The sequence below is a fragment of the Hyperolius riggenbachi genome, chromosome 11, assembly GCF_040937935.1.
Source record: "Hyperolius riggenbachi isolate aHypRig1 chromosome 11, aHypRig1.pri, whole genome shotgun sequence".
Taxonomy (NCBI): Eukaryota; Metazoa; Chordata; class Amphibia; order Anura; family Hyperoliidae; genus Hyperolius; species Hyperolius riggenbachi.
Window position 1 is genome coordinate 145,327,922 of NC_090656.1, and position 26,366 is coordinate 145,354,287.

The following is a 26,366-nucleotide window of genomic DNA, read 5'->3' on the forward strand; positions in this document are numbered from 1 at the left end:
CTACACTGCATTTGAAACTATGAAACAAAGCAGAGCTAATGACCCTTTAATCTTTACTGCAGTAAAACCTTTAAAAAAAAACACAGTGAGAGACACACTGAGATAAGTGCTGCAGAAAACAGCACTGTAGCTGACCAAGCTTGGCCAGAGAGCTGAGAGAAGCTCTTTTGCATAGATAACAACTGAAGTTTCTTAAATCTTCCTGTATTGGAAACAACATGAGACTCATATCTGTGCTACTAATGATCTATTTCTGAGGGCCCGTTGGCACTAGGAGCGGTGTGATGCGGCTATATAGGAATGGAAGAGTTTCCACTGTGTGCATGTTGTGCAGAGGGATCTTAGAATCTGCAGCATGCTGCAGATTCTCGCACGGCCGCTTCCGCCCGCAGCTGCGTCCTATCTCTTCAATTCACTTCCGCATGGGGAGATGCGGAAGTGACGCTGGCAGCGGCGGAAGTGATGCGATGCAGCTAGGCAGCCGCATTCGCATCACTTTGGTAGTGGAAACCGGCCCTTAACTGTACTACACACACACAAATTATCTCATAAGTTTATTTTCACTTCAGATTCCCTTTAATCTCTTTCTAACCATTCAGTTTGATACTGCAACACATTCTGCTACACTTTTTGTAAGAAAGCATAATGATTTGTAGTGGGATTATGTTAAAAAAATGTTTTGTGCTTTACATAGCTTCCTGTGTAGGTTTTGGAGCTAAAACAAGTTTTTTTGATTTTCCTTTGATCATGCCAAAATAGTTGACTTAGGAAATATTCAACCAAAAATATTTTTGTTGAGTATTTAACTTGGTACAGCTTTAAACATTTTATATTGTAATTTTGAGCTGTAATTTAAATGTACTTTTTACCCTATTCCAGCCTCTTTTACAACAGTGGAATTGTGATAGCAGTACGTGTACTCGATGCCTCAGTGTATGCTGCATCCCACAATGCTGTATTCTGGAGGGAAAGATTTTTTTTTAAATAAAGCTGGACCACTTGGTGCTACATAGTATGTAGTTTTTCCCTTGTGTGCATTTTTTGTATCACTGTAGTGATGGTGCAGGTAGACTGGCTTCCACAGGCAGGTAAGGAAGGGAGCTATAGATACGGCCCCCAGTTGTCTCTTAAAAATCTGGCATGCTGGATTAAAGCGGATCCGAGATGAATAACTAACTATAACAAGTAACTTGTCTATATATCTTATCTAAAGTATAGATAGTTTACACAGCAAATATAGCTGCAAACAGCTTTAATAGAAAATGATTATTTCTTCCTGTGATACAATGACAGCAGCCATGTTGTTTGTAAACATTATACATAGGCAGGCTTATCTGTATCTTGATCACTAAGCCTGTGAAAAAAACCATACTCCCCCCTCCTCCCTCCTCCCCTCTGCCTCTGAAATCAATGGCTAGTAACACCTCCTCCTCCTCCTGCCCTGACTGAGCTCTCATGAGCCCTTGCTACTGCCAAGGCTCTCTGAAAACCTGTAAGTGTGGTTTATTTAGTTTATAGGGAATTAGAGTATTAAAACAAAAACAAAAAAGTATTTGGCTTGAGGAATGCCCTATAAACAATAGGAAAGAAACACAATTATGCAATGAGTAAAAGTTCACCTCGGATCCACTTTTCAAGTGATCTCAGCAGACTTTGGGGAAATCTGTCCACACACAACATTCTCAGCCAAGATATACCAACCCGTATTCCCTGTATATTTGAATGATAACACGCTGGCAGAGAGGATATTGTATCATTAATAAAGGGGTCATTTAATCTTGCTATTATAGAGAACATCAATTAGAAAATGGAGAATTAAATGGTTAATGATCATTATTATAGGGTCTACGTTTGCTATATAGAAATGTAGGTTTAGATGATAAGCAACATTAGAAATATCACTACAGAGCTTCATGCCCTCCGGTCAGTTTTTGAAACAACTCTTCGTTGAGTCCCTTGGATCCACCATCTTTAGCTCGAGTAGACATGAAGATGTATCCTCCTATATATTCATGGACAACTTTGCAAGGAGCAGAGACACATGTGAACGCAACATTAATGTTTTCGGTGAACTCAATGGAAACCTGTAACACAGCCAATACAGAGAAGAAGATACAGCATTAATAAACATACTGGTTTGTATAGTCCTAACTTACACATTAAAAGGCATTTACATGAAAATGAATTTTACGTCTTGAAGATATTATAATTCTGGTGAAAACATGCATTTCTACAAATTTTTTAAATGTTTCTTCTTGTTATCAGATGTTTTAAAGGATAAATATATTTATAGATGAGAAAAACCGGGAATTTTAAAAATGCCATTTCACTTTTTCGTAAAAATTAAATGCATTATAGTCACTGTCTGAAGGAAACGTAATCTTCTTTCATAACTGTAGCAAAGAGGGACTTATTAATCAAAAACACACAATATCCACATCAAAACCATTTTATCTGTTCCACCAGCGGCTCTGGATGCTTGCTTGGCTTAACAAGGGCGAAAAGGGATAATTTGCATATTTAGTAGTAGTGCATTGTGGGTAACCACAAATGTTCACTTATAACTGAATTATTGCAAATTTCCTTCTGTTTTAAGAAGGCAATTACACCAAGCTTTGCTTTTTTAGTAGGAGGACTTTTTGGTTCCTTTTATCCCCCTATACATTCCTAGTAGTTTGGATCACCCTGAGCTGCTTGGTTACTCTGTTGTACTGGTCCAAGCCCTACTTCATACAGCCTTATCAATCCCTGCCATGTACTGATGAGGACCAAAAGTCCGAAACAGGCTGTCTGCATGTGGGTTTGATATGGCTGTGTAAAACTTAAAGCTATAGGCTTGCTATACACCAGCAGTTCTAGATGCTTGCTTGGCCTAACAAGGGCGAAAAGGGATAATTTGCATATTTAGTAGTAGTGCATTGTGGGTAACCACAAATGTTCACTTATAACTGAATTATTGCAAATTTCCTTCTGTTTTAAGAAAGCAATTACACCAATCTGTTCCACAAGATGCTCAATTTTGTCTTCATCAGCTGCAGGGCATTTTGCTTTTTTTATATTACATGTTTTGATATCAAAACATAATGTTTCACTAATGTCCTTCTCTTGCCCCCCCAGACAGTTCTTCCTCCTTTGTTTGTACTCTTCTATGTGATATACAGGTGAAACTTAAAACATTGTTGTAACATCTGCTGAGGCCACGGCTGCGGGCACGCAGGGTGTCCCCGCAGCCGCCTAGCTTTCTTCCTCTGAGAGCTTGCCCGCTCCTCTGGCATCTGGTACGCCTAGGACGGGATTGTCAGTTGCCCATAGGGTGGCTGTATCGCGCGGGCGCGCGCGTAGACAGGACCTTTATGCGGGGAGGAGGCGCGTCAGCTGACCGGCCGGTCGGCTGACGTCAGAGGAGACTCACGGCGCTCCGGATTGGCTGATTGGAGTGGGCGCGGCCGTGGGGTCTCCTCTGCTTCAAATACCTTCGGCGTTCACTCGCAACCTGTCTGCTGTTGCGAATACTTCAGTGTTAGCGCTCAGACCTTAGACAGTATCCGGTGTGCTATGATCTGGGAGGAAACCAGGGATTTCACACAAGACTAGGATTGTTATTGTTGTTATTATTGATTACCTGTGTATGACTGTGGCTAACCTCTGACCTTGCTCTTGCTTATCGATTCTGTACTTCTGCCCATCTGACTCTGTTGCTGAACCTTGCCTGTATTATCACTACTCTCTTGCCTGCCGATTCTGTATAGTTGCTGCCTCTCTGTTGCCGAACTTTGCCTGTCTGACCTCCCTACTCTCCAGTGAGCCCTTGTCACTGGAGAGGTGCTCTCTGATAGTACCCACCAGCTCCTCTGGTGAGGTCTAATCAAACTATCCAGTTACTTTTGCAGATAGTACCCACCAGCTCCTCTGGTGAGGTCTAGTCAAACTATCCAGTTACTGTTGCAGATAGTACCCACCAGCTCCTCTGGTGAGGTCTAGTCAAACTATCCACTTACTGTTGCACCAAACACTACTCATCTCAGTATATCTGTCATCTATACTTGCATTATTGGTGATTCTGCAGATCACCACATAATCGGGTATAGTGCCTGCATTGTTGGTGATTCTGCAAATCACACAATAATCAGACGTCTGTGTTGCTACACCAATCGTTAGAGAACAGCAGACCAAAAAATGTTGATGGATGCACTGTGCAATCATGTTTAGATTTTAATCTCGGCTGTTAACCAGTTGACTCTTACGGTTAACACCCAACAGACTCAGATTAGTCAATTGTCTGAGGAGGTGCACACCATTCAAGCACCTGATGCACCAGCGCTATCCCCTCTGGTTTTGGAGCCCAGACTACCTCTCCCAAAAAGGTTCTCTGGGCATAGGGCCAATTTTCAGAATTTTCAAAATCAGTGCCTTTCATACTTTGAGTTATTTCCTATCGCATCAGGGTCTGAGAGTCAGAGGGTCATTTTAATAAAGACATTGTTATCCGGAGATTCGCAGTCTGGGGCCTACAGTCTCCCAGAGGGTCATGAGGCTTTAGCTTCCGTTCAGGAATTTTTCAAAGCTATGGCAGTTAAATATGATGATCCCGATTTGGCTATGAAGGCGGAAAGGAAGCTCAAGATTCTTAGACAAGGGCATAACACTGTTGAGGTTTATGCCGCAGAGTTTAGAAGGTGGGCAGTGTTAGCCAGATGGGGGCAACATGCTTTTCTGGACTGTTTCCTATCAGGGTTATCTGATGCTGTCGTAGCTACAAACAAAATTCTTGCGCTCCTGGTCCCAAGTTGTCACAAATGGCTGATTTCTCTACAGGTGTATACACTGCGACGCTCCGTGGTAGGGTTTGTTGCACAATGATCACTAGAAAAGAGTGGAGCGCGCCATAGTGTATTACATCAAAGGATGGACATTTATTGCACTTACAAGTTATACTCACAATGTTCAAAATTCAATTGAGCGTGTCAGCGGGCAGCCAGCCGCTATGGATCAGTGGAGGATAGCGCGCTGTGGCCGGCAGCGCGGGTCCCGATGGTCTGGGCTCCGTCTCACTGGTGATGGGCGTGGCTTCGTCCCTCAGCACGCGTACGACGTCATTACGCGTTTCGGCGCTCTGCGCCTTCGTCAGATGACGTCATATGCTACAAGGCGCAGGGTTGTAGGCTTCCCCCAAAAAGTTGCCATAGCAACCTGGGGAAGCCATAGAAAACTTTATTAAAACATGGTTAAAACGCACAATACACGCATACTAATAGTCCTTTCATGGGGACTTGCGCAAGTCCCCATGAAAGGACTATTAGTATGCGTGTTATGGCAACTTTTTGGGGGAAGCCTACAACCCTGCGCCTTGTAGCATACGACATCATCTGACGAAGGCGCAGAGCGCCGAAACGCGTAATGACGTCGTACGCGTGCTGAGGGACGAAGCCACGCCCATCACCAGTGAGACGGAGCCCAGACCATCGGGACCCGCGCTGCCGGCCACAGCGCGCTATCCTCCACTGATCCATAGCGGCTGGCTGCCCGCTGACACGCTCAATTGAATTTTGAACATTGTGAGTATAACTTGTAAGTGCAATAAATGTCCATCCTTTGATGTAATACACTATGGCGCGCTCCACTCTTTTCTAGTGATCATTATCTGATGCTGTAGCTGGTTTGATGCTAGGTCACCCAGAGCCCAGGACTATGGATGAGGCAATCTCACTCGCAATTAAAATTGACCGGCGAGTCCGATACCAAAAGCAGACTCGCGGTAGAACCCCAGGGAGATATCCCTCTAGTGCTTTTCTTGCTCCTTCTCCTCCTCAGGCTGACTCGAGGCAAGTCAGACAGGCCAGGTTCATTGAGGGAGAAAGAGATTCTGAGGTATTCAGTCGGAATTGTGCAGAGACAGGGCATGTGGTCCAGGATTTTCCCGACAAGACAGAGAGTCTTTATCGCTCCATTGTGGTTGGCAGTACCACTCTAGGCGACTCTATCCTACCTTTGAAAGATAATCGTCTACTTCTTTGGGGACATAGACCTATCTAATGTATACTGGGGACATATACCTATCTAATCTATACTGGGGCATATACCTATCTAAGCTATACTGGGGGCATATACCTATCTAACCTATACTGGGGCATATACCTATCTAACCTATACTGGGGGACATATACCTATCTAATCTATACTGGGGGGAAGTGCAATTTAGCTTAGAAACTGCTCGTATTTGGCTCCACCCACACCATGTTTTGGCCACGCCCACACGCCGCTATCAGGAACCCCCCCCCCCCCCCCCCTGGAAATCCTGGATTTGCCCCTGCCCCAGATAAGTGAAACTTTTTTTTTTTAACAGGTTTCAGTTCCGCTTTCACTGGAGCTTTTTCCAGCCCCCTGTAGTCTGTCAGCTCCCTCAGTGTGTCCTCCTGGGCCGGTCCATTGTGCTGCTGTCAGCCCTCATAAAGTCTACAACTGGGTCAGTCGCAGACTACTGCGTGCCTCCTTGATCGTGCTCCCAAGTCAAAAAGCAATCTGGGCATGCACAGGTCACACAAACTTGTAACTGTGCATGGGTTGTGGAGTTTAATTTGTCTGCAGCAGCCCAAGGATAAGACCAGGAAAACACTGGGGATGCTCACTGACTGCAGAGGGCTTGATGAAGCCCAGGTACGTAAAATCCTCTTGTCTCCTCCATCTATGGTTTAATTTAACCACTCTGCGACCACCTAATGCAGAATTGCGGCCACAGAGGGGCTGCCCCAGGACCGCCTAACACAGAATTGCATCATCTCGAGATTCGCAAAGTAAAAGTGACAGCCTTGTCACTTAACTGTCCCTTAGATGTGTGCACAATCTAATCCCTGCCACAGTCCTATGCATTGTAGGCATAGGACTGAGCGCCGATCGCTGTCCAGAAAAAGAAAGGATTATAAATTTAAAAAAAAACTAATGATCGCAGGAGTGGTCAGAGACCAAAAGACTGACATATGTATGACAAGAAAAGGAGGTAAGATTCATTTGTGTGCTCAACAGGATTCCGGATAGACAGGGATGCTCATCGGGATTTCTGAACTTTTTTCCACTATCCGATTTGGATTCCACATTTTTTTTAAAATCCGGATAGCTATCTGCAGATATTTTTACAGCCAACCCGGATATCCGCGGATTTCACCCAGATATCTAAATCCGGATTACAGATTTAATGGCAAAAAGACACACACACACCTCCTCCTCCCACTCTCTGGGATTTGTAGGATGTCAAAAGCCAGCTTACATGCATTGGCCAGGAATCAAACCCAGGCCCACTGCTTGGAGGGCAGCTATGCTCACCACTATACTACTGACAGCACTACATACTGAAGCCAGCCTAGCATGTACAATTGTGATATACCCAAGAGAAAAATGAGCTTGCTTATTTGCCTAATTTGCTAGATGAAAGCAGTGGGACACATGGTGAAACTGCTTACAAGATTCAATTCAACACTTCAGAATCAGAAAGATCATGTCCCCCCCTGGATGATGATGCTGGTGTAACACACACAGCAAAGGACAGAAGATTCCAGGGCAAGGGTGGGAAGGATGAAAAGCTAGGTGGCCATGCAACCCTTCCTGCTAGGGATGGCCTTGCATTTTGTGTTCAACAGTTGTCCGAAGAAAACCCCAGATAGCCATTTATCAGCCATGACCTATACACAGTCCTTGTGGCACAATTGGTTAGTGCATTTGGCTGTTAACCGAAAGGTTGGTGGTTCAAGCTCACCCAGGGATGGCCTTGCAATTTGTGCTCAACAGTTGTCCGCAGAAAACCCCAGATAGCCATTTAGTAGCCATGACCTATACACAGTCCTTGTGGAAAAATTGTTAGTGCATTTTGCAGTTAACCGAAAGGTTAGTGGTTCAAGCGCACCCAGGGATGGCCTTGCATTTTGTGCTCAACAGTTGTCTGCAGAAAACCCCAGATAGCCATTTAGCAGCCATGACCTATACACAGTCCTTGTGGCACAATTGGTTAGTGCATATGGCTGTTAACCAAAAGGTTGGTGGTTCAAGCCCACCCAGGAATGGCCTTGCATTTTGTGCTCAACAGTTGTCCGAAGAAAACCCCAGATAGCCATTTAGCAGCCATGACTTACACACACTCCTTGTGGCACAATTGGTTAGTACATTTGGCTGTTAACCGAAAGGTTGGTGGTTCAAGCCACCCAGGGATGGCCGTGCATTTTGTACTCAACAGTGTGAAGAAACGCGGAAAAGCCGCCGTTTCTCAGGGTGAGGCGGCTGGTTCCGCGTCCAGCATGGCGTCACAACGCGGAAAAAATGCCGTATGCCGCATAGGTAGAGCGGCGGAATCCGCATTGGGAGCGGCGGAATCCGCATTGGAGGCGGCGAACTTGCCGCATGGCAGTGTCCCTGACAAGGGGGCTGAGCGTGGGGAAGCCGCCGCTGGTGTAGTGAGCAGTGCGGCGGCTCCCACGCTCGGTTCGCTGGATACATTGCAAGACAGTACTGGTGTGGCTGGGACTGATAGTCCACCAAGATTCAGAGTGACACACACGCGCGCGCACAGAGGCAGAGCTTATATAACAGCCAGAAGTGAGTCAGCTGACCAGGCTGGTCAGCTGACAATTTTAACACCTCTCATTGGTCCAGCATTAGGGAGGGGCCTGGAGAGTGTTCTGGTATATATGCTGCTGGCTGTTCAGTTGCTGGTTGTCTGGCGTTGCGATCACTACGTGGTGGCACGCAGACCTGGGTCAGATCCGAAGGTGTGCCGGGACCAGCTGGAGCTGTAATCCTACACTTAGCTAGATTTGTTGATAGTTTAAAGTACTCGTTTGATTGTGCTTATCTGTTGTGACCTTCTGCCTGCCTGACCATTCTCCTGAACTCTGATCCTGTACTTTGTCATTCTGATACTTTGTTGCCGAACCCCGGCTCGTCCTTAGACTCTGCATCTGCCTTCTGATTTTGTACCTCGATATTTCTGATACCCTGTTGCCGAACCTCGCCTGTACCTTAGACTTCGCCTCTGCCTTCTGAATCTGTACTTTGTCTGTCCGTGTGTCTACGACCTGGCTTGTCCGACCTCGAGAACCGACCTTACTGTTAGAGGCGGTTCCCAGTCCTGATAGTGACACTCCCTCTTGAGTGTCAGTCTCGTTCTGTCGTTCCTTCTCTCAGCCTGACCCCTCCCTCCAGGAGAGTCCAGAAGGAATTGGGCAGCACTCCTTACTGCTCTGAGGCCCAGTTCTCTCATTATTACTGTTTGCACCAAACACTCCACTCAGGTGTCCAGAGGTTAGTTTGTATATCGGATTATCGGTGATACTGCAGATCATCTATAATCTGGTATATATCTGTATTCCCGGTGATACTGCAGATCACCGGTAATCAGATCCTCTCTGTGCTACACCGATAGTTACAAACAGTTGTCCGAAGAAAACCCCAGATAGCCATTTTGCAGCCATGACCTATATACAGTCCTTGTGGCACAATTGGTTAGTGCATTTGGCTGTTAACCAAAAGGTTGGTGGTTCAAGCCCACCCAGGGACACCTTTGTGTTTTGTGAAGGGAACTAATGTACCCTTCTTAAACTTGAAGATTGTACACAAATGTAAGCAGACTGCGGAGTGGTGCAGCAGAAGTGTGCTGGGCCCATAACCCAGAGGTTGATGGATTGAAACCATCCTCTGCTAGGCATGATTTCATTTTTGCACCTCGCTTTATCGCATGGGCAAAACAGTTTCCATAGCCCTGTAAGAGAAAGTGTAATAAGGGCCCTGCCGTAACATAGATATTACGGTAGCTAAGACTACTCCTGGGCCTTGTAGTTTAATAGATGAGTGAAATGGCTGGCTTCAGCCTGTAATGTAAGTTGACCTGGGTTTGATTCCCGGCCACTGGTGGTATAGCAGTGAGGAGAGCTGCCTTCTAAGCAGTGGACCTGGGTTCGATTCCTGGCCAAGGTATGTGAGCGTGCTTTTGACATCCTACAAATCCCTGGAAGACAAGATCCGCCTCCAGTGGAGAAGAAGGAAGGGCTCTTTACAAAATAATGAAGCTACATGCCTCATATACCCTAAAAAACATTGTTAAAGCAATTTAAAGGTCACTTCCGGTTTTCCATCCAGATATCCGAATCCGGCGGATACTGGGGTCGGATATTCGACCCGGATTCGGATTGAAAAAATTTTGATCCAGATATCCGACCCGACTCTTCCTCCTCCCCCACACGACTCTTCCTCCTCCTTCTCCTCCCTCCTCTGTGCTGCCGCAGGTGTTGAGGAAACATCTGGTTCTGATGAAAATTGATCCCACAATGCTTCCTCCTGTAACTGTTCATGTTCACGCTCCTCCACAGCTTGATCCACCACTTTACGCACCACTTTCAGGCATCTCACCGGCAACTTGTTTCTCCGCTGAATATTGGCAAAGTGTGTCATGGCAGTGTAAAACCTCCTGAAATGCCCACACACCTTCCTCACCTGCTTCAGGACGTCCTCTAAGTACCCACTTTGACACAAATCTTTGAATGACTAGATTCAGCACATGTGCCATGCAGGGTACATGTGTCAGCTTTCCCAAATTTAAAGTGGAAATGAGATTGCTGCCATTGTCACACACCACGTTGCCGATCTCCAGCTGGTGCAGGGTCAGCCACTGATCCACCTGTTTGTTAAGAGCAGCCAGGAGAGCTGGTCCAGTGTGACTCTCCGCTTTGAGGCAAGACATGTCTAAGATGGCGTGACACCGTCGTACCTGGCATGCAGCATAGGCCCTGGGGAGCTGCGGCTGGGTAGCTGGAGAGGAGATCGCAACACCAGGAGAGTGGAACTGCTACTCAGCCAAGGAGGAGGAGGATGACGACAGCGAAGAGGATGTAGCAGGAGGAGAGGAGGTGGCAGGTGGCCTGCCTGCAAGCCGTGGAGGTGTCACAAGTTGGTCCGCTGCACAGCCACGTACTCCCTGCTTGTCAGCGGTCACCAGGTTGACCCAATGGGCTGTGTAAGTAATGTACCTGCCCTGACCGTTCTTGGCAGACCAGGCATCCATGGTCAGGTGGACCCTTGACCCAAAGCTGTGTGCCAGTGATGACACCACTTGCCTCTCAACTTCACGGTACAGTTTGGGTATTGCCTTTTTAGAGAAATAATTGCAGCCTGGTATCTTCCACTGTGGTGTCCCAATGACCACAAATTTATGGAAGGCCTCAGAGTTCACCAGCTGGTATGGTAACAGCTGGCGAGCTAACAGTTCCACCAAGCCAGCTGTCAGACGCCGGGCAAGGGGGTGACTGGCAGAAATTGGCTTCTTCCGCTCAAAGATTTCCTTCACAGACACCTGGCTGCTGTGGGCAGAGGAGCAGGAACCGCTTAAGGTCAGAGGCAGAGTGGAGGAGGGTGGCTGTGAAGGTGCAAGGGAAAAAGTGGCAGAAGATGCTGCACCTGAAGGAGGAAGAGGAGAAGGAGGGTGGTTTTTCTTTTGTGTGCTCCTTTTCATCTGATGCTCTTCCCATTTCAGTTTGTGCCTTTTCTGCATGTGCCTTCGTAAGGCAGTTGTCCCTACGTGGGTGTTGGCCTTTCCATGGCTCAATTTTTGGAGGCAGAGAGAACAGTAGAGATGTCGCGAACTGCCGATTTTCGGTTCGCGAACCCTGTTCGCGAACTCCCGCGGAAGGTTCGGTTCGCATAAAAGTTCGCGAACCGCAATAGACTTCAATGGGGAGGCGAACTTTGAAAAATAGAAAAAATTATGCTGGCCAGAAAAGTGATGGAAAACATGTTTCAAGGGGTCTAACATCTGGAGGGGGGCATGGATGAGTGGGATAGACACCAAAAGCCCCAGGGAAAAATCTGGATTTGACGCAAAGCAGCGTTTTAAGGGCAGAAATCACATTGAATGCTAAATTGCAGGCCTAAAGTGCTTTCAAACATATTGCATGTGTATACATTAATCAGGGAGTGTAATTAGAGTTCTGCTTCACACTGACACACCAAACTCACTGTGTAACACACCGCAAACAGCTGTTTGCGTAGTGACGGCCGTGCTGGCCAGAGTGCAGGCCGTGGCAGTTTTCCAGCCCATATGGTCGCCGGGCTGTGGTAGCTCAATGATAGAACAACAGTGACTGTCCAGCTGATCGAATTTGGTCTGTCCACAATGAAGCAACAACCTTATTATCTTCTTGTATGTAGGTAGGCATAGGTAGGAGTCCCAGTATAGGTAGGTAGGCATAGGTAGGTGCCTCAGTAGTTAGCTAGGCATAGGTAGGAGACCCAGTATAGGTAGGTAGGCATAGGTACAAGTCCCATTAGTTAGCTAGGCATAGGTAGGAGTCCCAGTATAGGTAGGTAGGCATAGGTAGGTGCCTCAGTAGTTAGCTAGGCATAGGTAGGAGTCCCAGTATAGGTAGGTAGGCATAGGTAGATGCCTCAGTAGTTAGCTAGGCATAGATAGGAGTCCCAGTATAGGTAGGTAGGCATAGGTAGGTCCCCTAGTATAGGTAGGTAGGTAGGTGTCCCCGTATAGGTAAGTAGGTGCCCCAGTAGTTAGGTAGGCATAGGTAGGTGTCCCAGTATAGATAGTTAGGCAGGGCCTGGCTGGTTCAGTAATAACAATTACCAAGGTCCAGCTGCAACAGATAGGGCTGTATAATGTCAGTGTCAGTGAGCAGCACACACAAAAAAAACACATCAGGAAAACATTATCTCTCAAAAGAGAGCTGAGGGGTGCTATTTTAGCTATAACAATCATCCAGGAGCAAGCCAAGAGCCTAACTAATCTTTCCCTAGGAGAACAAGTCTGCAGCAGCTGTCCCTAGTCTGTCTAGCAGGCACACGAGTGAGTGTCATGGCCAGCGAGCCTGCCTTATATAAGGGGGGGTGGGGCTCCAGGGCTTAGTGTAGCCTGAATGGCTACAATGTGCCTGCTGACTGTGATGCAGAGGGTCAAAGTTGACCCTCATAGTGCATTATGGGGCGAATTGAACTTCCGCAAAAGTTCGCCTGGTGCAGGCGAACGCGAACCCCCAAAGTTTGCCTGGAACCGTTCGCCGGCGAACCGTTCGCTACATCTCTAGAGAACAGATGGCATTGCTCTGATCTGAGGCAGACACACAAAAAAATTTCCAAACCGCTGAGCCCTCCTGGGGTGATGGCACTATGGTGGCCTCAGCAGCTGAAGTTGAAGGGCATGCTGGCTGACTGTCCATAGGTGGCGATACATGGCGCTCGTCATCAGAAACTGCCACCAGCTGTTTCTGATGACGAGCTCCCCCTGCTTCTTTCAGGAACTCGTCTCCTCCTACTCCTCTCTGACTCCCCCTCTGAACTGTCCCCCTGTTCATCTCCTCTATTGGGAACCCACGTGGCATTCGTATCATCATAATCATCCTGCCCAGCTTCACTTGCCTCAGACACCTCATAAACTGCACCAACAGGAGGTACTTCATCATCCTCCTCCTCACACGTTACGTCCATAGTGTCGCCTAACTCAGAAATATGAGGTGGTGTAACTTGCTTAGCGCCTTCATCTTGTTGTAGCAGTAGTGGCTGTGAATCAGTTATTTCCCCACCAAATAACTCCTGCGAAGTGTCAAATGCAGCGGATGTGGTGCTTGTAGTAGCGCTGGTGGCTGCGGAAGATGAGGTGTTCTGTGTTAAATAGTCAACCACGTCCTGACAATCTTGGGAGTTGATGGGACGTGCCTTCTTCTAAGCACTGTACTTTGGGCCAGGGCCGCACAAAATCACATCAGCACGACCTTGCACAGACCTGCTGGGTGGCCTTCCTCTGGGTCTGCCTCTACCTCTGCCTCTACCTGTTTTGTCCGTTTTGTCCATATCGGGGGGGATGAAGTGAAAGGTATGCACTGACTTGACTAATACAATGTGCAGTCACACAGGTGCAGTTAACAGGTATGCATGGAGTGGTATATCACACTGCGTGCGCTCAAGTAGGTAGGTGGGTGCACTGAACACAACGGGTAGGTATTTGCAGTGATGGGTATTACAAATGTGCACCTGTCCCCACACGTACCGTGAACAGGTACAGTGACTGGTGGTATTAAATATCACACTGCGTGCGCTCACGTAGGTAGGTGGGTGCACTGAACACAACAGGTAGGTATATGCAGTGATGGGTATTACAAATGTGCACTTGTCACACACACACACACACACACACACACACACACACACACACAGGTACCGCCGTGAACAGGTACAATGACTGGTGGTATTAACAATGCGTGCGCGCACGTAGGTAGGAAGGTGTACTGAACAGTGAACAGGTGCAGTGATTGGGATGGGATTACAAATCTGCAGCTGCCTGTCACACACACACAAAGTTGACCCTAATGATGCACTATGGGGGCGAATCGAACTTCCGGAAAAGTTTGCGGTTCTCCGCGATCGCGAACCACGGACGTTCGCCGGGAACCGTTCGCGGGCAAACCGTTCACCGGCAAACCGTTTGGGCCATCTCTACTGGGATGTGAACCAAACTAGTTGTTGGTTTTTGCAAGTACTTACACCGTACTGCACTGTGCTGCTGACAGTTGTATGTCTGTAGAGACTTCCTTACATGAGCAATTGACCTAATAACTCCAATGTGCATGTGCCATTACAGGCCACAAATATTGGCACCAGTGAACACACCCTTGGTGTCCAGGCATAGCAACACCAGTGCTGTTGTGAAGTAAAGATACATTCTCATTCGTTATGAAGTACTATCCAGGACACATTCTGCAACAAGTGGTATAGTGCATACAAATTAGAATTACAAATGGTACTTTGATAGAAAGCTTTTTAAGAACTAGAACATATTTTTAAGTTTATAATAAGCATGTATATAAAAGTGTGCTGTTATATATTACTAGTGACCTAAGCCCATTTAAAAATGGGCTCTAGGTTTGTCACCGCCGTGCGCACCCGTCCGCTGCTGCGCGTGCACACACACCTGTCTGCTTGGCTGGTCAGCCTGTCCTGCGTCCTGTCCCAACGGCTGTCAGTGCAGGACATGCGCAGTAGTGCAAAAGCACTGACACAGGGACAGGATGCAGGGACACTTGTATATTATTAGGTAGGATATACAGTGCTGCCCATAAATATTCACAACCCTGGCAAATTTTGACTTTAAAGTTACTTTTATACAACCAGCAAGTCATTTTTTGACAGGAAATGACATAGGTGTCTCCCAAAAGATAATAAGACGATGTACAAGAGGCATTGTTGTGGAAAAAAAAACATTTCTCAGCATTTGAGCAAAAAAGTGTCCAGTCCAAAATTATTTATACCCTGCACAAACCGTCACAGTCTGTGGGAAAATCCAAAGTTCTATACCATTCCAAATAGTCCAAGCTGTTCTAAAGCATCCTAATTACCCTGATTAATTGTGAACAGCTGTTTTAATCAAACACAGCAAAGAAATGAACAGCGCTACTTAAAAACAGATGAGTGCTTACCTGCAAAAAAGTGCACACCCCACTCATGGGATTCAAATACACAATGAGCACACACATGACCTGTCTACCACTTGGAGGATGTTAGTTTCACTAACAATTTGCAATTGTTAGGTACTTGTCCCTCCCACTGTCGTAGAAGTCTTTCCTCCATGGGAGGGGACCTAACACTAACTAAACCTACCTGTGCATATGCATAGCCTGGGCGCGCTACCAGTAAAATTAAGAATTGCGCAGAAAAAGTGGGATCAGCGCATCACCAGGCCGCCCCTGAATGGCCTCAGCTCAGAGATGCGCTGAGCCCCCCCAGGAACTACGAACGCACCTTGAACCAAACAGAGGCTCTGCATATACACCAAAGAAACACTAACAAGTGGGAGCAGCTGACCAGAATTAAATCAAACACAGCAAAGAAATGAACAGCGCTACTTAAAAACAGATGAGTGCTTACCTGCAAAAAAGTGCACACCCCACTCATGGGATTCAAATACACAATGAGCACACACATGACCTGTCTACCACTTGGAGGATGTTAGTTTCACTAACAATTTGCAATTGTTAGGTACTTGTCCCTCCCACTGTCGTAGAAGTCTTTCCTCCATGGGAGGGGACCTAACACTAACTAAACCTACCTGTGCATATGCATAGCCTGGGCGCGCTACCAGTAAAATTAAGAATTGCGCAGAAAAAGTGGGATCAGCGCATCACCAGGCCGCCCCTGAATGGCCTCAGCTCAGAGATGCGCTGAGCCCCCCCAGGAACTACGAACGCACCTTGAACCAAACAGAGGCTCTGCATATACACCAAAGAAACACTAACAAGTGGGAGCAGCTGACCAGAATTAAATCAAACACAGCAAAGAAATGAACAGCGCTACTTAAAAACAGATGAGTGCTTACCTGCAAAAAAGTGCACACCCCACTCATGGGATTCAAATACACAATGAGCACACACATGACCTGTCTACCACTTGGAGGATGTTAGTTTCACTAACAATTTGCAATTGTTAGGTACTTGTCCCTCCCACTGTCGTAGAAGTCTTTCCTCCATGGGAGGGGACCTAACACTAACTAAACCTACCTGTGCATATGCATAGCCTGGGCGCGCTACCAGCCTCTGTTTGGTTCAAGGTGCGTTCGTAGTTCCTGGGGGGGCTCAGCGCATCTCTGAGCTGAGGCCATTCAGGGGCGGCCTGGTGATGCGCTGATCCCACTTTTTCTGCGCAATTCTTAATTTTACTGGTAGCGCGCCCAGGCTATGCATATGCACAGGTAGGTTTAGTTAGTGTTAGGTCCCCTCCCATGGAGGAAAGACTTCTACGACAGTGGGAGGGACAAGTACCTAACAAATTGCAAATTGTTAGTGAAACTAACATCCTCCAAGTGGTAGACAGGTCATGTGTGTGCTCATTGTGTATTTGAATCCCATGAGTGGGGTGTGCACTTTTTTGCAGGTAAGCACTCATCTGTTTTTAAGTAGCGCTGTTCATTTCTTTGCTGTGTTTGATTTAATTCTGGTCAGCTGCTCCCACTTGTTAGTGTTTCTTTGGTGTATATGCAGAGCCTCTGTTTGGTTCAAGGTGCGTTCGTAGTTCCTGGGGGGGCTCAGCGCATCTCTGAGCTGAGGCCATTCAGGGGCGGCCTGGTGATGCGCTGATCCCACTTTTTCTGCGCAATTCTTAATTTTACTGGTAGCGCGCCCAGGCTATGCATATGCACAGGTAGGTTTAGTTAGTGTTAGGTCCCCTCCCATGGAGGAAAGACTTCTACGACAGTGGGAGGGACAAGTACCTAACAATTGCAAATTGTTAGTGAAACTAACATCCTCCAAGTGGTAGACAGGTCATGTGTGTGCTCATTGTGTATTTGAATCCCATGAGTGGGGTGTGCACTTTTTTGCAGGTAAGCACTCATCTGTTTTTAAGTAGCGCTGTTCATTTCTTTGCTGTGTTTGATTTAATTCTGGTCAGCTGCTCCCACTTGTTAGTGTTTCTTTGGTGTATATGCAGAGCCTCTGTTTGGTTCAAGGTGCGTTCGTAGTTCCTGGGGGGGCTCAGCGCATCTCTGAGCTGAGGCCATTCAGGGGCGGCCTGGTGATGCGCTGATCCCACTTTTTCTGCGCAATTCTTAATTTTACTGGTAGCGCGCCCAGGCTATGCATATGCACAGGTAGGTTTAGTTAGTGTTAGGTCCCCTCCCATGGAGGAAAGACTTCTACGACAGTGGGAGGGACAAGTACCTAACAATTGCAAATTGTTAGTGAAACTAACATCCTCCAAGTGGTAGACAGGTCATGTGTGTGCTCATTGTGTATTTGAATCCCATGAGTGGGGTGTGCACTTTTTTGCAGGTAAGCACTCATCTGTTTTTAAGTAGCGCTGTTCATTTCTTTGCTGTGTTTGATTTAATTCTGGTCAGCTGCTCCCACTTGTTAGTGTTTCTTTGGTGTATATGCAGAGCCTCTGTTTGGTTCAAGGTGCGTTCGTAGTTCCTGGGGGGGCTCAGCGCATCTCTGAGCTGAGGCCATTCAGGGGCGGCCTGGTGATGCGCTGATCCCACTTTTTCTGAGCTGTTTTAATCAACTCAATGTGATGGATTGGAGAAGGGTCAGCTGATCGAGGTGGTCAGCTGATCCCAGCTCAGCAGGTTATTGGTTGATGGGAGCTGGGCGGTGCTGTAGAGCGCTTTGCTATATATATCTGTTGCTGTTCAGTTGCTGGTTGTCTGGCGTTGCGAATACCTATGTGTTAGCACTCAGACGTTAGTCAGATCCTTCAGTGTGGTGGAACCAGGTGGACCTGGGAATCCACACTTAGCCAGTTTACTGTGTATCATCTGTGTTATTCTCTAGCATAGTTCCAGGGTGTAGAGACCACGGACCTCACACCCCAGACTAGGAATACTGTGTATCATCTGTGTTATTCTCTAGCATAGTTCCAGGGTGTAGAAACCACGGACCTCACGCCCCAGACTAGGAATACTGTGTATCATCTGTGTTGTTCCTTAGACCAGTTCCAGGGTGTAGAGACCATGGACCTCACACCCCAGACTAGGAATACTGTATATCATCTGTGTTATTCCTTAGACCAGTTCCAGGGTGTAGAGACCACGGACCTCACACCCCAGACTAGAAAACCAGGATTAGTTCCTGGTAATTCTATTTTTACTAACCCTCCAGGACAGTGACTTTGAGATAGGGCTCCGCCCCCAGGAACAGGAAACACCTGCGTGAGCTCTCTATAACTTCCTTCCCCAGGTATCCCTCCTCAGTTGTGTTAAATGACCGGAACCTTGTATATAGGATACCTTACTTTTTTCTTCACCCAGGAACTAATCCTGGTTTTTTCATCTAACCCTCCAGGACAGTGACTTTGAGATGATAATCAAGTATCACCCACCTTAGGGAGGGACCACAGCTTGCAGGACCTTTCTTCCAAAGGATTGGTCTCCTGCTGACATCAAATCCAACCGATAGTGTTTGATGAACGTATTCATGTTCTTCCAGGTTGCAGCTTTGCAGATGTCTGATGCTGATGCCCAAGCCCTATAGGCCCAGGTTGTTGCCATGGATCTCATTGAGTGTGCTGTAATATCCTTTGGTGACTGTAGCCCTTTGCTTTTGTAAGTCTCCTCAATACAAATTTTTAACCATCTTGCTATTGAAGATTTTGTCATCTTCTCACCAATCTTATTTCCTGAAAAATTGATGAACAAACTTGTAGACTTTCTGAGTTTCTTCACTCTTTCTAGGTACGTAATAAGACATCTTCTTACGTCCAGTGTCTGCCATTTCCTTTCTCTCGGTAAACTGGCATCTTTACAAAAAGAAGGCAATATAATTTCTTGACTTCTATTTACAATTGATGATACTTTTGGTAGAAATCCTTCTACCGTCTTCACTATCACCCTATCATCTAAAATTGAACAAAATCTTTCCTCTGCACTAAGTGACTCTAACTCCCCAATTCTTCTTGCTGAAGTTATAGCTACCAGGAATATGGTTTTAATCGTTAAACATCTTAAGGAAGCATCCTGTAAAGGTTCGAACGGTGCCTCCATCAGTGCATTAAGGACTAATGATAAGTCCCACTTAGGATATAGTCTTCTGATCACCGGTTTCGATCTTTCTACTGACTTAAAGAATCGAATGACTAAAGGATCTGTTGCCAACTTCTTCTCTAGGAAGACTGACAACGCTGCCACCTGTACCTTCATTGTAGTTAATGCTAGACCTCTATCCAGACCATCCTGTAAAAATTCAAGGATGGTAACTATACTATTCTGTCTAAAACCCCTCCTATCTTTCCATGATAGGTAAGTCTTCCAGTATTTAGCATAGATTCCTCTTGTCACCTTCTTCCTACTATTTAGGATTGTTTTAATGACCCTGCTGGATAAACCTCTGGCCTTTAAAACATCCCTTTCAGATACCATGCTGTGAGATGTAGATTTGGGATCCGACTCCACCTGCGTTCCCCTTGTTTTAACACAAGGTCTTTTTGTGGGAGTGGCCACGGCTCCTTTTTTAACATGGACATCAGAAGAGGATACCAAGTCCTTTTGGGCCAATTTGGTACTATTAGAATGAGTGACATCCTTGATGACTTTAGCTTTTGTAATACTAATGGGATCAGTGGCATTGGTGGAAAGGCATAGGCCTGGTTGAATGTCCACTCCTGAGCTAAGGCATCTATTCCATATGCCCCTCTCGGATCCAGTGAAAAAAACTTTGGACACTGACTGTTTTCCTGGTTGGCAAACAGATCGATCTCCGGATCTCCCCACTGTTTTGCTATTGTGCGAAACACTCCTGGGTTTAGCATCAATTCTGAGTTTGACATTGTCTGTCTGCTCAATTTGTCTGCCATTGTGTTTAAAGTTCCTTTTAAGTGGACTGCTGATATTGATAACAGATTTTCTTCTGCCCAATTCAGGATTTTTAGTGACAGATTCAACCACTTTTTGGATCGTGTTCCCCCTTGCTTGTTTATGTAGGCCACTACTGTTATATTGTCTGTACGGATCTGCACATGGTGACCTCTCAGACTCTCTGCTGCCTGAACCAGTGTCTTGTCTACCGCTTTGAGTTCTCTGTAATTGGAGGATTCTAGAGTTGTCTGGACCGACCAACTTCCCTGAAAGCATAGCCCCTTGAGATGGGCCCCCCAACCTACTAGACTTGCGTCTGTAGTAACAATCTTTGAGATTGGTGGTCTCCATAGTCTTCCCACCTGCAAGTTTTCTCGCTCTTTCCACCAGGACAGGGACTCTTTTACTGTATCTGGAATAAATAGTACATTTCCTAATGTGTCTTGACTCTTGTCCCAGTTGGTTAATAACCAGTTCTGGAGTGTTCTTGTGTGAGCCATCGCCCAGAAAATTGCGGGTGTAGTTGAGGTCAACAGACCTATCACACTCATTACATGGCGTATAGTTATCGTCTCTGATTCCTGAAATCCTTGTATGGTGCCAAGAATCTTTTCTATTTTCTCTTCTGGAAGAAACAGTCTCTGTCGGGAAGTGTCTATTATAAAACCCAGGAACTGTATGATCTGAGTGGGATCTAAGTTGGACTTCTGGTAGTTTATCAACCAGCCTGTTTTTTGTAACTGTTCTATGACCCTGTTTTTGTCTCTTTCTAACAGCACAGCATTGTCTGCTATAACTAGTAGATCGTCCAGATATGAGATGATGGTGATCCCTTCCTGATGTAAACTGCCTACTAGTTCTGCCATCACCTTGGTAAATATCCTCGGGGCTGAGGATATCCCGAATGGGAGACAGGAGAACTGAAAGTGCCTGGTTCCATACTTTTCTTGTATGCTGAACCTCAAGTACTTCTGAGATCTCTCGTGTATGGGTATGTGCCAATAGGCATCTGTTAAATCTATGTTTATCATAAACATATTGTGGCTTAATAGGTTTCTCATTGAGAACACTTTTTCCATTCTGAACTTCTCGTATTGTATGAATGGGTTTAATGGCTTTAAATTCAGAATCATTCTGTATTTGCCAGTTGGCTTTTTTATCAGAAAGATTCTGGAATAAAACCCTTGATTCCTCTCCCATGGAGGAACTTCTCTTAAGACATCTCTGTCCAACATGTCTTGTAATAAATCTTGTAAAGCAACTTTCTTTTCTGTCTCTCTTGGCATTAGAGTCTTTACAAATCTTAGTGGAGGCCTCTGAGCAAACACGATTTTGTAACCGTCTTTGATCAATTCCAGAATGAATCGGTTCTTTGTCATCCTCTGCCACTCTGGAACAAATCGAGACAGTCTGCCCCTTACTTTTAACTTGGCGTCATGGCTTACCCTGGGAATCAGCTGATCTCGACAACTGATTCCTTTTGCTAGTGTCTTTATTGACAGGCCAGGGCTTCCTTTTTTGTATATTCCTGTCCCTGTTTTGTTGGGATTTACGAAAAAAGGGCCTATTAGGCTTAAATTTCTTTTTCTTAGGGAATGCAGACTTCCTACTGGCAGTCTTTTCAAGTACCTCTTGTAACTGAGGACCGAACAGGAATTCACCTGTAAAGGGTAGATTACATGCCTTTATTTTAGAGGATTGACTACCTTCCCAAGTCTTAAGCCATAAATTTCTTCTTGCATTATTAATTAATGCTGATGTTTTAGCTGTAACTCTGAGCGATTCTGTTGCTGAATCTGTCATATAATTAGTGGATTTCTTAACTACTTCCAATGCTTCCAAAATATCTTTCTTGGGAGCATCAGTTTTTATCAAGTTCTCTATTTTCTCTAACCATAAACTTGTAGTCCTCGACACACAAGTACTAGCAGCTGCAGGCTTAAAATTTGTGACTGCTGCCGAATAGGCTTTCTTAAGAGAAAACTCCATCTTTTTATCCGCAGGGTCTTTTAAAAACCCCATATCTTCAAAAGCTAATTCGTTCTCCCTATTTAGCTGACTAAATGCAGCGTCCAATTTTGGACAGGAATCCCACAATCTGGAGTCCTGCTCTGCAAAGGGGAATCTTTTTCGGAATCCTTTAGCAATAAATAATTTCTTATCCGGATTCCTCCATTGTGCATTAATCAAATCTTTTGTTGAAGAATGAACAGGAAAATGTAACTGAGGGGTAGGATCCATCCCTGCATACAGTTTATCATGCATAGACACTTCTGTAGCAACAGACTGTTCTATCTTCAATGTTGAATAAATAGCTTGTATAAGATCCTCCGTATCATCGACTGAAAATCTAAATCTTGAGCGGATAATTTTATCTTCAGCGTCACTCTGCTCTGAACCTTCCTCCTGTGAAAGTTCAGGGTCAGGTTGTCTAGCAGGCAATTCCTCCTGATCATTCTCTTCTTCTGAGGAAATAATTCTTCTTACTGTTTTCCTTGCTGCTTTTTTAGGCTAAACCCCAGTACTTGGCCCAGCAGCTACTGCTGATGATGATGTAGGTAAACTACTTCTAAAAGCTTTGAATGTCTCCACCATTTCCTGTCTCATGGCAGACATAAAGTTTTTGCATGAGGCTGCATTATCTTCATCTATTATCTTGTTAACCTCCTTGGCGGTAACCCCGTGTGTGACACGGGGTAAGCCGCCGGAGGGTGCCGCTCAGGCCCTGCTGGGCCGATTTTCATAATTTTTGCTTTGCTGGACGCAGCTAGCACTTTGCTAGCTGCGCCAGCACTCTGATCGCCGCCGGCCCCTGCCCGATCGCCGCTATCTGCTGCGGCGCGGGCCCCCCCCCCCCCTCCAGACCCCAGCGCTGCCTGGCCAATCAGTGCCAGGCAGCGCCGAGGGGTGGCCCGGGACTCCCAATGACGTCCCGACGTCAGTGACGTCGGTGACGTCATCCCGCCCCGTCGCCATGGCGACGGGGGAAGCCCTCCAGGAAATCCCGTTCTATGAACGGGATTTCCTGATCGGAGATCGCCGAAGGCGATCGAAGCGGGCGGGGGGATGCCGCTCAGCAGCGGCTATCATGTAGCGAGCCCTCGGCTCGCTACATGATAAAAAAAAAAAAAATTTAAAAAAAAACTGCTGCGCTCCCTCCTGGCGGTATTTTTCATACCGCCAAGGAGGTTAATACATTTTTTGCAGGACGCTTTGGTCCATTCTAAAGGAAGCTTGTTTTTACAGATAAGGCAACACCTGGACCTATTACAGCTATCTTGCTCCGATGCATCATGAAAAACATATATAAGGATAAAATTACTTACCGTATTTTCCGTCGTATAAGACGCACTTTTTCTCCCCTAAAAATGGGGAGTAAGTCCCTGCGTCTTATACGACAAATACAGGGAATCCCCAACTAACGAACGATCGCCGATAGGAACCGCCGACCCGCCGGCACATTGGGGATTCCCTGCACTGACTCTATGTCTGCTGCGCTGCCCCCCGGCATGCCCGCATGTTCCTGCTGCCCCCCCCCCGCTCCCGAGTATGTTGCGCTGCCCCCGCATATATGCTGCGCTGCCCCTGCATACCTGTATGTTCCTCTGCCCCTCGTATACAGATGAATTAGCGGCAGCAAGCGGCTCACCTCCCTCAAAGTTACCGCAGTGACAGCAGACCTTTTATGTCCCGCGCAGCTCCCCGTAGTGGAGGCTTCTGCTGTTCGCGTCATTAGCAGAAGCCTTTACTACGGGGAGCCGCGCGGGACATAAAAAGGTCTGCTGTCACTGCGGGAACTTTGAGGGAGGTGAGCCGCTTACTGCCGCTAATTCATCGGTATACGAGGGGCACAGAACATACAGGTATGCAGGGGCAGCGCAGCATATATGCGGGAGCCGGAGGCAGTGCAGCATATGTGCGGGGGGCAGCACAACATACTCGGGAGCAGGGGGGGGGGGCAGCAGGAACATGCGGGCATGCCGGGGGGGGCATACATGGAGGGGGTAGAGAAACATACTGGGGGCAGCACAGCACGCATGAAAGGGGCAGAGGAACATACTGGGGGCAGCACAGCACACATGGAGGGGGCAGCACAGCACACATGGAGGGGGCAGAGGAACATACTGGGGGCAGCACAGCACACATGGAGGGGGCAGCACAGCACACATGGAGGGGGCAGAGGAACATACTGGGGGCAGCACAGCACACATGAAAGGGGCAGAGGAACATACTGGGGGCGGCACAGCACACATGAAAGGGGCAGAGGAACATACTGGGGGCAGCACAGCACACATGGAGGGGGCAGAGGAACATACTGGGGGCAGCACAGCACACATGAAAGGGGCAGAGGAACATACTGGGGGCAGCAAAGCACACATGGAGGGGGCAGAGGAACATACTGGGGGCAGCACAGCATACATGGATTGGGCAGGAGAACATGCGGGGGAGTGGGATACACTGGGGACAGATATAATGGGATCAGAAGGTACACATGGGTATATAAGAGGATACACTGGGGACATATGGTGGACAGAAGGGGACACATTGGGGACACTCTGAAGACAGGAGGGGGCACACTGGGGACAGAAGGGAGTACATGGGGGGCCGAAGAGAGCACATGGGAGACACAATCATTGGTGGAGAACATTTACAAGACGCTCTTGGAATATAGATGCTCCAGGTTAGTATATTTTTTTTCCCCTGGTTTTTGCCCTCTAAACCTGGGTGCGTCTTATATTCCGGAGCGTCTTATACGGCGCGAAATATGGTAATTAATAAGGCTAATCACCTCAATTAAGTAATTAATCAATTGTCTGCTAAATTATGCCCTGCAAGCCATATTAGCCTTATATCTTATGCAATTCATTATCACCCACTCAGAGTATAATTGCCTTATTATAATTAGCCTTATATATTATGCAATTCATTATCACCCACTCAGAGTATAATTGCCATAGCTGGAGTATAATCATTGTTATACTTTATAATCGATAAGCACCCAGCATTAACATTGGTTTATATCAATCCACTTTGCCGCACAAAAAGAAAAGGATTTTAAAACCACCCTAATTAAATTTCAATCAGTTACCGCTTAATGGAGGTAATAGTGAGCTAAATATGCAAGACAAGTCACTTTACACAGCCTGCTTATAGAAATGCACCACTAGGGAAACATTTTCCACACATACTATTATACATCATAATAGATAGGCACCACTTAACAATATGCACTTTGCTTATTATCTGACTCTAGCGCTGTAATCCACCTTCAGATCAGCCCACAGCGCAATGCATAAACAATTCATGCTGTTTAAATCATTCAGCAAACAAATAGTCAGACCTAAATGAACAGACGCGGCAAACCTGCTCTCCAGCTGTCCGCCCGCCTGCTTACCTCTCCGGCGTTTTGTCTGGCGTCCATCCTCCACCACGCTGAACACCGACTGGCTGTGGATGGATGCGTACAGCGTCCTTTCAGCTGCGCATGACCGGAAACAAACGAAAGCGACCTTCCTGTCGCAACGTCACGTTTGGGCGGAGGTCTTCCGCTCTGAGGGCAACCACCTTCTTCCTCCGACCAGTCCTGCCCCCACCGCTGCGCATATACCTCCGCTTGCTGAGGACACGCTGTCTTCCTCCCACACTCCACACCGCTCAGGGGGATGTAGGGAAGGCCCTGCAAGAAAGCAGGGAAGGAGCTGCCCGCACACAAATTGAAAATTCCCCTCCAGGCTGGTGCTACAGCTCCCAGGGACCAAACTAGCCTCAGCTCTGCCTGGCTGCTGACTAGCAGATCCTCTCAAGAGCTCATGTTCCCAGGGCAGGAAACACACAACTGAGGAGGGATACCTGGGGAAGGAGGTTATAGAGAGCTCACGCAGGTGTTTCCTGTTCCTGGGGGCGGAGCCCTATCTCAAAGTCACTGTCTTGGAGGGTTAGATGAAAAATACTGTATATCATCTGTGTTATTCCTTAGACCAGTTCCAGGGTGTAGAGACTGCAGACCTCACACCCCATACTAGGAATACTGTATATCATCTGTGTTATT

The 26,366-nt window shown here is 46.7% G+C and overlaps 1 protein-coding gene and 1 non-coding gene across 3 annotated transcripts in view; one reads left to right on the top strand and one right to left on the bottom strand.

Annotated features, from left to right (window-relative positions):
• Positions 1-1,610: 1,610 nt before the first annotated feature.
• The window catches only part of FERMT3 (FERM domain containing kindlin 3), a 333,595-nt gene continuing 308,839 nt past the window's right edge, over positions 1,611-26,366 (bottom strand). For both annotated transcript variants that reach the window (XM_068261020.1, XM_068261019.1), the window contains exon 15: positions 1,611-2,084. In XM_068261020.1, coding sequence (XP_068117121.1) covers positions 1,902-2,084 — 183 coding nt within the window. In that variant the 3' untranslated portion in view covers positions 1,611-1,901. The remainder of the gene's footprint in view (positions 2,085-26,366) is intronic.
• On the top strand, positions 9,468-9,541 carry TRNAN-GUU (transfer RNA asparagine (anticodon GUU)). Its single transcript has one exon. It is a non-coding gene; the product is annotated as a tRNA-Asn (tRNA).